At 38.6% G+C, this 12,501-nt stretch overlaps 1 protein-coding gene across 1 annotated transcript in view; it reads right to left on the bottom strand.

The window, feature by feature from the left end:
• LOC103607261 (focadhesin-like) overlaps positions 1-11,080 on the bottom strand; it is a gene marked incomplete at both ends in the record, with an annotated part of 87,247 nt that extends 76,167 nt beyond the window's left edge. Inside the window, 2 exons of the mRNA XM_008591788.1 lie at positions 8,398-8,502; positions 11,015-11,080. Coding sequence (XP_008590010.1) covers positions 8,398-8,502; positions 11,015-11,080 — 171 coding nt within the window. The remainder of the gene's footprint in view (positions 1-8,397; positions 8,503-11,014) is intronic.
• Between the last annotated feature and the right edge of the window lie 1,421 nt (positions 11,081-12,501).

The following is a 12,501-nucleotide window of genomic DNA, read 5'->3' on the forward strand; positions in this document are numbered from 1 at the left end:
CGAGGTTTGCGATCCCGTTGCCGGTCCCTGGTCCGGTACGGGGGCAACACTGAGGGTTGCGATCCGTTGCCGGACACAGAACAAAAAGACAAAAGACAAAAAAAAAAAAAACAGAAGTAAAACATACAGTTAGAAAGAATCGAACTGCAAAGAGAAAGATGGCCCTTGGAAAATACTATTGGCTGTGCTAGCTCAATTACTGCCCTAGCCTCTTTTTTACCCTTAATTCTGCTGGGTTTGTTCAGGGGTGAATCTAACAATGATATTCCATTCTCTCTCATCTTCTTTCTCTTGATTTTCCTATAATGATTACCACAAGCCCTCTGAAATTATATGCCAAATTTTGAGTGCATATATGTGTGTACAGTTTTCTAGGAGAAAGTCCAGACCTTTTATGAGATTCTCAAAGAAGGTCCTGACCCCACCCCAAAAAAGGGTAAGTATCAGTAAATTAAAGCTAAGTATATCTAAGGTAATTACGGCAATTCAGCCTTGTCAATCTCCTGCTTTCGAAAAAAACTATAAAGACCATTTTCCCATAAAAGGTTATATATGATGTGTTCTGCCCAGAAATGGTGGCTGCCTGAGTATTTAAGTTTTTGTAACTTCAGGAAAATAAATTATATTAATGTATTCCACTGGTTCTAATCCCTTATGGAAGCTTGATTGTGTAGTACAAATGATTTAATAATAGTATCATGTTTACTTTATGCCAAGTAAAACCAAACATCTACACCTTGGGGAATTCCTTTAGATAATATATTCAATTACTGAAATAATCAGCACCCCAAAAAGCAACAAAACCATATGATAATAGCTGATGGTCTAGTTTAAGTGTTAGGGGATTTGAAGCAATTTATTTAAGAAACAGTAAATATGGGCCGAGCCTGTGGCGCCCTTGGGAGAGTGTGGCGCTGGGAGCATAGCAGCGCTCCCACTGTGGGTTCAGATCCTATATAGGGATGACCGGTGTGCTCACAGCGCTCACTGGTTCAGCGTGGTGCGGCCAGTCTCAAAAAGGACAAAAAAAAAAAAAAAAAAACGACATTATTGACACAACTGACAAAACTAGAATATAGACTGTACATTAGGAAAAAGTATTGTATCAATGTTAAATTTTCTCCATTTGATAATCGTATCCTGGTTTTAAAGAGAATATCCTTGCTCTTAGAAAACACACTGTGAAATGTATACAATCTATTCTCAATTTTTTTTAATTATACAGACAGAATGATAAAGCAAATGCGGCAAAGTATAAAAACACTGATAAATATGAGTAAACAGTATATGGGAGTCTTTTGTACTGTTCTTGCAATTTTTCTGGAACTTTAAAATTAATCCAAAATAATAAGTTAAAAAGAAAAGCCTTCAATGACTTCCCACTACTCTTTAAATAAAATCCAAAATCTATGCCACAGCTTTGCTTATTCCAGCCCATGCCCACCTTTCCCAAGCCTCTCACAAGGCCTCTCCCTCCACTGAGCACTAAATTCCAGCCACTCTGCCTCCTGTTAGTTCCTCTAGTGCACCAAACTCTTTCACATGGCAGCATCTAGGCACTTGCTTTTACTAGATCTGAAACACTTCTGCACTCTTCAAGTGGCTGCCTCCATGTCATTCTTCAAAATGGATAAGAGAAACTGCAAAAACAGTTTAATGCTTAGCTAGTTATCAAAATTAAAAACGGGGCTATGTTTTGAAAACCACAACAACAAACTGGTCTTTGTGCACTACATCAGTATTTATCTTGGACTTTCTCTTGTTTTTCTTTATTTGATGGCCCTAAGGGATGAATGCATTTGCCTTCAGTAACAAGGAAAAAAATCAATATGAATTATAAAGTATCTCAGGCTTTAGGATATACATCTATAGGTTCTTAAAATTAACTCTCCATCCAAATAAACTACATAACACTACACGAATAGATAACACACACACACACACACACACACACACACACACACAGCACATACTTTCACCTACTCAAGGTACAACCATCCATTACTATCGGTCTATTTGTCCACTTCAGAGCACGCCATCTGCCAAAAACATTTAATATTCCCTTATTTCAGAAAATACAGCTTCATGTTGATCAGACAAAACTTCCCACAAATAAGATTCTTAACATTTGATATTTGTGCATGTCAGCCACTGTCTGGCACATCAGAATGATGCATGAATTCTGGAACAAGCAGTTACTGCTCATGAATTCACAGCTATTTCCTCACTTCAGCTAAGGAAAGAGACATCTTTAAAAAGTTTGGCATAATATGAATATGTTGAGAAAAAATTAAGAGCAAAAGCACATAAAATTTCAGGGGGAAAATAACATATTACAAAGCAGATGAGAAAATCAGCCTCTAATAATTTACAAATCATAAAAATTTAGTTTAGCTATTCTCCCTTGCAACCGAAATGCCAGCCAAACATTGATTCTCTGCCCCACTTCCTGTATGATGAATATTAGAAGATGTTTAAATAACTTAAACACAAGTGTGTTATACAAAAGTGGGATTCTAGCTAACCAAAAGAAAATTCAGACAAACCAAAAGAAAATTCAGACAAAAGGGAGAAATGTCTGAACTAAAGGACATCTTAGTAATGGTAAAACAAAGGAAACATTAATTAGCATAAAAATTATTCAGCAGTAGAAAAGGGCTTCTAAAGTTCTTGAAAGCAGTTAAGTACTTACACCAGAGATCACAAATTTGTTGCCCATGGATTGCATCCTGTGAGCAGATGTGTTTTGTCCACCTACCCTGTATTTTAAAAAATTTGAATTGATTGCCAGCACTTAGTCAGGAAATTTCATGTAAAAATCTTATTCACACTGAAGGATCTGAAAGTCTGGCAACAATGAAGCCTCATCGCCTCACTGCAACAATTGGTCAGTAGCTCTTCACCCTTCCTGCATGCTGGAAATCACACAGGAAGCTTCGAAAAAATACAAATGCCTGAGGTTGACCCTCCAGTCATTCTGGGGAGAGCCTGGACATCTGTATATTTTAAAGTTCCTCAGAGGGCTCTAATGCACAGCCAGAGTTGAGACTCATGGACCTGGAGTTTTACACTTGTCATATGTTCATCAGTTAATCACAGTAGCCAAATTTACTGCATTGTTCTCCCAGTTACTCCCATCCTCAAAGATACTGGGAGTTGTGGCCCCATTTAAATGTCCCATCTTATCTTATTTAAGCCTCAAAGCAAAAGACAGAACTGCCTCAAGAGGAGGAGCCAGTTAAGCAACATGAACTTTACTAGCTACACACACTCTAATGTTTCTCCATGGTCAGTAGACCACCTGCACCCAAATCTCCTGTTAAAATGCAGTTTTCCAGGCCATGTTCCAGATATATATATTAAAAACTCTGAGGATGAGCTCCTTATGAAGGCAAACATTGAAAATCAGTTTCTAAGAGGGTGTTCACGGCTCTCTTCCCTACCTGCTCCCACAACCACACCGATATATATATTAAAAACTCTGAGGATGAGCTCCTTATGAAGGCAAACACTGAAAATCAGTTTCTAAGAGGGTGTTCACGGCTCTCTTCCCTACCTGCTCCCACAACCACACACCCACAGTCTGACCGTGAATATTAACATGTGCCAGGGCCATGGAATTATTTCATTGAACAAAACAACGATCTCTTACACTCCTCTCCCTTACATCCACATTTCACTTGCTCTCTTTAGATTGTTTTTCTTCTAGAATTGCTCCCTGGTTCTGCTCTTGACACCTCTCTCTCTATTGTCCATGATTGATACAGTAAGACAAACTTGGTGCCTTGGTGCTTAGGAACATACAAACCTCTTGCCTCCCACATATGGAACAGACAGAAGAAGCCATCATTAAACCACTCAAGATCCCCTTTAGTCTAACCCAAGAGGGTCCTTGCAACTCACATGTGGTGCCAACAGCTCTCAGAGGCTGAAGTAACATTTCTCAGATGTGATCCACAGATGACCTATATCCATATCACTAAGCAACTGGATAAACATGCTGATTCCTGAGTCTCACACAAAACCTACTGTGAATGGGAATCTCTGGCAAATGGAATTCATAAGCTGTGATTTTAACAAGCTCCCTGGGTGGTTCTTACGCACAACAAGTTTGAGAATCAGTAGGCTCTAGGTATAACAAAAAGAATACCCTCTCTAGAGCTCCTTCAGGAAATTCACAGGGCCCAAGGGAACCTATTGGCTAACATCCCCTCTCTCCACTCCCATACTGGCACCCTTATGCAATTCAGTACAGACCTATTTAAAATGACTAAGTATTCTTTTTTACTGTGATTCAAATTAACCAACTATCAGGGCAAAAAGAAGTGAGAAATACTTATACCCCAACTGTATGACTAGCAGAGTCCTTAGTACCATAAAAACACAGTTTAGCTTCATGCCCGGAAAACTTGCAATTATTTATCATAGTCCTAATTTAAATTAATCATAACCAGAGAACACCTCTCAGTGGAGTTTTAAGCATCTCATATCCTACTTATGTTTTCATACACAGCTCATTGGTTGCCTCTCCAAGGCTGGATGATATTGCTAACCAATATGTGGCAAAGAAGGCTCTAAAACAGCACGACAATTTTATGTCTGACTCAGGTAATCATAGCTCTCTTGAGGGGAATCTGCTCTTCAGTTTCACCTCTCCTCTGTTTCTGCCATCCACAATCCCCCCTGGAGGATCTTAAGGCTCTTATACACTCTATTACACTTTACTGATTTACAGTGCCAAGCAACCATTCTCGTAAGGGCTCTCCATAAACATTACTGGATTATGCCAACTCGGGTGATTGATTCTGGACCTCTTAATGTGTCACCTATCTGAAGATAAACCTTTTGTATTCAATTATTTCCAGCTCTTCAAACTAGGCTCCCTATTCACACCTTGCACCTATTGCCTTTTGAAATCAAGACTGCAGTTATAAGAACCAACTACAGGAGAAAATGAACTACAAACAGGGAAATAGGTGAAATGTTACTGATGACTGAAGGTCCAGAACGCACAATGAAGACAATCACTACGAAAATGAGAGTAACCCTAATTCTTCTTCATGATAGAAAACTTCCTTTTACCATCATCTCAGCTGGTGCTTCTTAAACTTTAAGGTGCCTATGAATTATCTGGACAATCCCTGTATATCGCAGGCTCTAATTCAAGCAGTCTGAGATGGAGTCCGAGATTCTGCATTCCTAACAAGCTCCCAGGTACTGCTGATGCTGTGCCAGGGCAACAGCAGCAGCAGCATCACCTGGGTGTTTGTTAGACAAGAATCTTGAGCCCACCCTAGACCTGAGGAGAGAATCTTCAGTTCAACAAGGTCCCCACATGACTAGTATGCACATGAGAGAGCAGCTGACATACCTTCTTGTACTTACTGGGAATCAGAATCACCTGGGAACACTTTTAAAACTACTAGGCCTCACAGCAGAGATTCTGACTCAATTGGTCTGGGGCATTTGATTGTTCCCATGTTTGTTTTTAAGCACACCCAAGTGGTTCTGATAAGCAGCCAGTGCTGAGAACCACTGAGTTCCCTACTGGGAGGGAAATATGGAGTGACTGCTAATGGTGAGGAATTTCTTTGGAGGATGATAAAGATGCTTTAAAATTGATTATGGTGATGGCTGAATAACTGTAAATATACTAAAAGCCACTGAAAACCACTTTAAATGGGTCAATCACATAGTATGTCAATTATATCTCAATAAAACATGGAAAAATTAAATTTAAAACTTCAAGAGTTTCCCTATTTATAAATAAATAAATAAATAAATAAATAACCCCCCTGTATGGTTATGCTAATTGTCTGGCTAGGGCGATTGTCAGAATCCTGCCCATATAGCCAATAGTATTGCTAGGGCTAGGGCCCACAGACCCTTCAAACCTGTTGTACAGACTAGGTCACAGACCCCTCACATGCCAGGCTGGGTCACCAGACCCCTCACATGCCTGGCTTGGTCATCAGACCCCTCACATGCAGTTCCACAAGCTAGGTAATTGGGAAAGATCCGGGGAGCTGCTGGCAGACAACATGAGCTCAGAGCTCAGTCCTCAGATCCTCAGTAGCAACAGCAGCTTACAGATCCAGCAGCAGCAGTGGCAGCCTCTTGGGGCATCTCAGGGGCCCTGGCAGCAACAGCCTCCAGCAGAAGTAGTGGCCTCCCCATGGGCCCCCACCCCAGGGAACCCGTAGATCAGAGCCACTCGTTCTTTATACTTAAATCTGATAACCCAGGACACCTGGGTGCAAGCTGGACAACCCAGGAACACCTAGGAGCCCAAACACATCTACATCAGACAATAACCAAGGAACACCTGGGTGCACATGCATATTTACATCAAATGATCAGCAAGATTTTGAATATCTGAGGGAGCTCTGACCATTTTCCTATATTTTCCCAACAATCCCTAAAGAACAACAAAATGAAATTATTTTCTATCCTGGAACTCTGGCCTGAGAGTTTGAACTTCTTTTCAAAAATAAGGAAACACAGATGTTTATCCAGAAATATTAAGATCTGCTCATCTGCTCTTCAGTTTCAATTCTGGTCAAGGCAATGGATGAAGAAGAAACCTGAAACTAAAACCTTGCATCACAAAGGGTACCACTAAAAGAAAGAAAGGAAGGAAGGAAAGAAAACAGAGAGAGAGAGAGAGAAAGAGAAAGAAAAGCAAAGCATATTTATCAATTGGGAAAACTTTATCCTGCACACCCTGTTACCACAATATTTTCAAATAAGTAAATTAACTTTTGCTTCCTCTATTTAAAAATGAATCAGTTGGGCTGAGCCTGTGGCGCACTCGGGAGAATGCGGCGCTGGGAGTGCAGCAGCGCTCCCACCACGGGTTCGGATCCTATATAGAGATGACTGGTGGGCTCACAGCGCTCACTGGCTGAGCGTGGTGTGGCCAGTCTCAAAAAAGGACAAAATAAAATAAAATAAAATAAACAAAAATAAAAATGAATCAGTTAATTTATTGCATCACATCCTTCCAACTTTACTGTATGTTTGAAGATATGTTAAGAAAAAATATATAAAATGCAAATCTGACCTTTTAAAAAATGGCTTAATGGGCCGGCCCGGTGGCGCACTGGAGAGTGTGCCGCTTGGGAGCATGGCAGCGCTCCCGCTGAGGGTTCGGATCCCATGTGGTGACCGGTTCCCGCTCACTGGCTGAGCGAGGTGCAGGCGCAACACCGAGGGTTGCGATCCCGTTGCCGGTCCCCGGTACGGGCACGACACCGAGGGTTGCGATCCCGTTACCGGCCAGTAAAAAAGACAAAAAGGAAAAAAAAAATGACTTAAGAAACTCTCAATAATATACTCATAAAAATAAGAGATCACAAACATCACTAAAATTTCTGGAAAGATCACTGTAATATATAAGATACTGTTTCCTTACTATCAAAAGGAAAGTGCTATAAATATAGGTAAGAGGCGCCACTCATTTTTTGGAGAGACTCTCACAGTTTCTGACAGCTGTGGTGTCAAATGCTCAAAACTACAGGTGCTGTAAGCTCAAGCCAATGATGGCTCAGAAGTACCTGATTTACTTTCCCTGCTGAATCACCACAGCCCATGGAAGCTGTCTTCCCCCCATGAATCAATCCCTTTGTTTATAGTTCCATGGTCTCATTCCTTTTAAGCAAGCACATTCTGAATTCATCCCTCAAAAGAGTTCCTAGGAAAACGTACACCGGTTACACACTTCTGGGTTCTCTGCTAAGTGAGAACCCCTCTCTTAATAAATGGCTTTCTGGGACTTTCAAGGCAATGGGTAAGGTTACCTTCGCAAGTGAGTATGATGCCCTCCACTGCCCACAACTGCCCCATAAAATCCAATGTATTATTATTGCTGCTGTGCGTATTTTTAATATAATTTTACCTTAATACGTTCTATAGATAACAAAGAAAAGGCAAATCAACACTCCTAACTACTAACCTTGGCCTGGCTAATAACACTTACAAACGACAGTCTCCTATTACTTTTTACAGTGAGGAAAGCTTACCCTCTTACTCAACCTAAACCTCTACTGCTTTAAGTACATTTGCTCAATGAACTCCTCAATTTTCATAGTACTGGGACAACAGTAACACATTATACAGCAAAAGAATAACCTGAATTTTGGGTAACAGATTTCAAAAGATTTCCGTTCCAAGAAAGCAAACCTGAAACCCACACTTGTGATACTAAGCATGTTGTCAATTCTATCTCAATCCTCTGAGTCTTTGAAACACTAACTTCCTGAGAGGTCAAGACCCACAACACTTTGTGCACATCATGCTGAATTAAATAACTAATTCTTAATGGATTATCATGTCTCAATTTATAACTTAGTTAACAATTCACCTTAAAAAAAAAAAAAGACAGGAGAAAAGGCTTACCTGATAGTATATATATTCTGAATATTCTTCGCCCCACTCTGTCCTTCCTTAAGAGCTTGCATTTGTAACAATTTCATAATGGCTTTTATCAAGCCATGTGTATTCCTGTAAAGAAATATAACAACATGTTAAATGTTATAGACATAAAGTAAATATATTCTAATCAGGTTCTTAATCCTACCATTTTTAAATAACCAAACATTTGCTATCCACATTAAAGAGCAGCCACCCACCGGTACCCAGCTCATTCTACACCACAGCCAAGAACCATCCAGCACATTTAAAGGAGGAGAAATGGAGCCGAAGAATCAAACCACCAACCTATCAATCACTTCCCTATGCACTCTTAGGGGAAAATCAATCAGGAAAAAAAAAACAAACATTAGCCCACATAATTTCAGGAAGTGACCATATCAGTTATCTGTATTGAATGATCAAATCTTTTATTTATAAATATTAGCAGACCATGAAAAATAACCAGACATATGAAATAGATCATCCAGTCAAAAAGTGAGCCAGGGGACCAATTAGAGCAAATAAATCCCATTAAAACAGAGTTAGTGGATGGGGAAAAGCATGTTAAATGTTTTCCTTATTTTCTGTAAGAGGTAGAAGGATAATATATCAAAAAGAAAAATAGCGTGCCCTTTTTAAATAAGGATCTCCCTGGAAACTAGAAATAAATCTTAGAAATAAAAAGACTATTTGTTAATGAAACATGTAATTATTTTTTAATTATGATTGTTAATATTTATTGAGCATCTACTGTAATCTAAGCACTCTCCAAAGTGCTTGACATGTATTATGTCATTTACTTTTCAGAACCCAGTAGGTTACAAATCACTGTTAACTCTATTTGGGGGTTAGGATAAGACTTGGACTTCGGGCTGAGCCTGTGGCGCACTTGGGAGAGTGCGGCGCTGGGAGCACAGCAGCGCTCCCGCCGCGGGTTCGGATCCTATATAGGGATGACCAGTGCGCTCACAGCGCTCACTGGCTGAGTGCGGCCGGTCTCAAAAAGGACAAAAAAAAAAAAAGACTTGGACTTACTTAGATATAATTTGCGGCATTTATGTGAGATATTACTGAGTATATTTTTTTATGGCATTAAAGTCTTCCAACTGGTAAAAGTTTTAGCCACACAGTAGACCTGCACTGTCCAATACAGTAGCCAACAGCTACATATGGCTACTGAGCACCAGAAATATGGTTAGTCCAAATTGAAATGTATAGTAAGTATAAAATACATGCTGGATTTAAAAGACTTAGGACATAAAAAAGAATGTAAAATATCATGTATAATTTTTATATTGATTACATGTTAAAATAATATTTTTAATATATTGGGTTTCATAAAATGTATTATTAAAATTAACATCATCTGTTTCTTTTTACTTTTTTAATGTGGCTACTACAAAATTTTAAATTACATGTGGCTTGCATTTGTGGCTTACATTATATTTCTATTTCACAGCACTGCTATAGACACTCATATGGCTTATTTAGTTCCTAAGTGGATTCTTTGGGGAGTGTTGAGGTTTCTCTTGCCATTGAAGCATTTTCCACAGTATTTACACTGGTATGTTTTCTCTTTCATATGGGTCCTCTTATGACCATACAATATAAACTCACAGATGAATCTTTTGTGACAGATGTCACTCATGTATGGTTTCTCTCCTATGTGGATCCTCTGGTGAACACAGAAGTCTCAACACTGCATGAAGCCTTTCCCATAAAAATTCTCTCTCCTGTGTGTGTTCTCTGATGAATGTCAAATCGAGACTTAGCTTTGCTCGCATCCCCTACATTGGTATTGTGTCAATTCCATGGTACTTTGACCAACAAAATGGCCAGGTAATTCCACCTCGACTCAATAAAAATTAAAATGGAAAAATTGTTTCAAAAACTGGAATAAACTGTAATTGTCTTAGGGAGGTCTGACTGCATGGTGTCTTCTCGAGGCCCTCCTTGGGTAGCACAAGTATTGCCTTGTTTTCCTCCTTTGGGACTTCTCAGATTCTACAGAGAACCTTCTCTATTAATACTCTGAGTTTGTAGACTCATCTTATTCAAAAGCTTAGGAACAAGATATCTTAACATCCATACTTTTCAAATAAACTTTCTTTGCAATTCTTCACACCATTCACTTTTACAGAATCAGAACCTTTCTGTAGCTGAGGATCCTGGACTATAAGGAATAGTATCTTCCAGTATATCCTCCAGTTCTTCACAATTCCTCGCAACACTTTCCTTTAAACTCCTAAAGATCCTTCAACACAGAACTCATAACTGCTCTATAACCAATTTATCAAGAACCTGTTCCTAGGTTGAAAGTCTGGCCTCAGTCACAGACAGCAGAGCCTACAGGGTCTCCTCTGAGCTTCAGTGGGATCTGACTCCTCTAAATAGGTAGTCTCTAAAGCTAACTCACCAAGTCTCAAGGTTGCAGTCCTGTCTTTTGAAAGTCACTTCCTAGGGATGATACAAACCCCTGTGACTCTGACCCAGGCCTGTGCCAGATGACACATAAGACCATATCTCATATCTGTAGCTATGTTTAGCAGATAAATTCTCATCATCACCTGATGGGCAGTTCTGAAAATCCAGTGTCTAATACCTGTCATAGGGGGTTTCCTTTGGTCTACACTGTTCAATATGTTCAGAAGGCTTCTTGTCTGCTAGCCTTCAATGTTTATGCAACCGGAAATCAGCTCTAAAGTCTGACATAAGCTAAAATGATTCCATTCATATAAAGCTGGAGAAAGTCTAGGGATCACATCATAAGCCTACTCCCTGAGCTTAAAGATTAGTTGAAATGCAAAAAATATTTACACTCTGTAATGATAAAATAAAATTTTTTTAAAAAATGAGATTAGGTGAAATGGTACTCATTTTAAATGATCAGTGTTGATTGGACTTCTGACTGAATTTCTTCTGAAAATTATGGACTCATTAAATAATCCTTTTTTGCATGTGAAGCTATACTGGTTTTCCTTAAGTAATGATTTATTTGTCATATGACTAGAGTTCTAGAGAGGATAAAATTCATGACAGATCTACAATTTTTAACTAATTTGGGCCCCCCACCCCTTTATGAAAGCAGTAGAACCTGAGGGAAAAAAGCATATACATCACATTTACATTTAATTCCAAGGGTTTCCAAGGAGTTCACAGACCCACTGACTCCAGTTTTTTAATCTTTAAGTTAGGTCTCACTTGGTCTCATTTGCGGATCCAGATTTTATTGTGTAGATAATTAAGTCAATGCTGTATTTTAAGCAAAAGTGTACCATGAATAGATTATAATTTTTTTAAGATGATAGCAATCAAATCACATATAGATCCATTCAAATAGTAATATATTTGCAATAAATTCAATTGAACTATTATTATAATATTTCAAGTGGATTAAGAGGGACGATTTCAGATTAATTTTTATTTAATCCCTACTTTAATTCTAATTAGCTAGGAAATCATGGGCAAGCCACTTAACTGCCTAGGAATCACAACATCCTCATCTGAACAATCTAAAATAATAATAATAATCCCATCTCTTGTGTTGTTTTGAAGAATAAATAAAAGTAGTCAGTAAAGTGCCTGGTTATTTTTTTTAAAAAACTGTTATAATCTAATACTTACAACTATACCATAAAGATAATAATGTTCTCTCTTTATAGATGAGGCTGTATCAGAGTTAATGAATGCTGAAGCCTGGAATCTGCCTAAAACTAACTATAAACCCACCTGACTCCTAAAAATCTCTAATACTTTCCTCCTCTCTTCACAAAATCTGCTTTTGTTTTCAAGCCTTTGTTACTCTGCATCTGAGATCTACTCTTGCAAAATTAAATTTTTTGATTGAATTCTATATGATACAGAAAAAGGTTAGAGTAACAAATAATGCTGAAAATCAAAATAGTGAATTAAAAGAAAACATAACCATTACAGAAGCAAAAATCAAAGAAAGTACAGAAGAAAATTTCACTGGACTTAAGTCTTCAAACTGAAAGAGCTACCAAGTGCTAGGCAAGATTTCTGAAAAAAATAATTGCTGACATTTCCCAAATCCAAAGATAAAAAGCAAATCCTATGAACTCTGAGATT

This window comes from Galeopterus variegatus, unplaced genomic scaffold, assembly GCF_000696425.1.
Source record: "Galeopterus variegatus unplaced genomic scaffold, G_variegatus-3.0.2 Scaffold7284, whole genome shotgun sequence".
Taxonomy (NCBI): domain Eukaryota; kingdom Metazoa; phylum Chordata; class Mammalia; order Dermoptera; family Cynocephalidae; genus Galeopterus; species Galeopterus variegatus.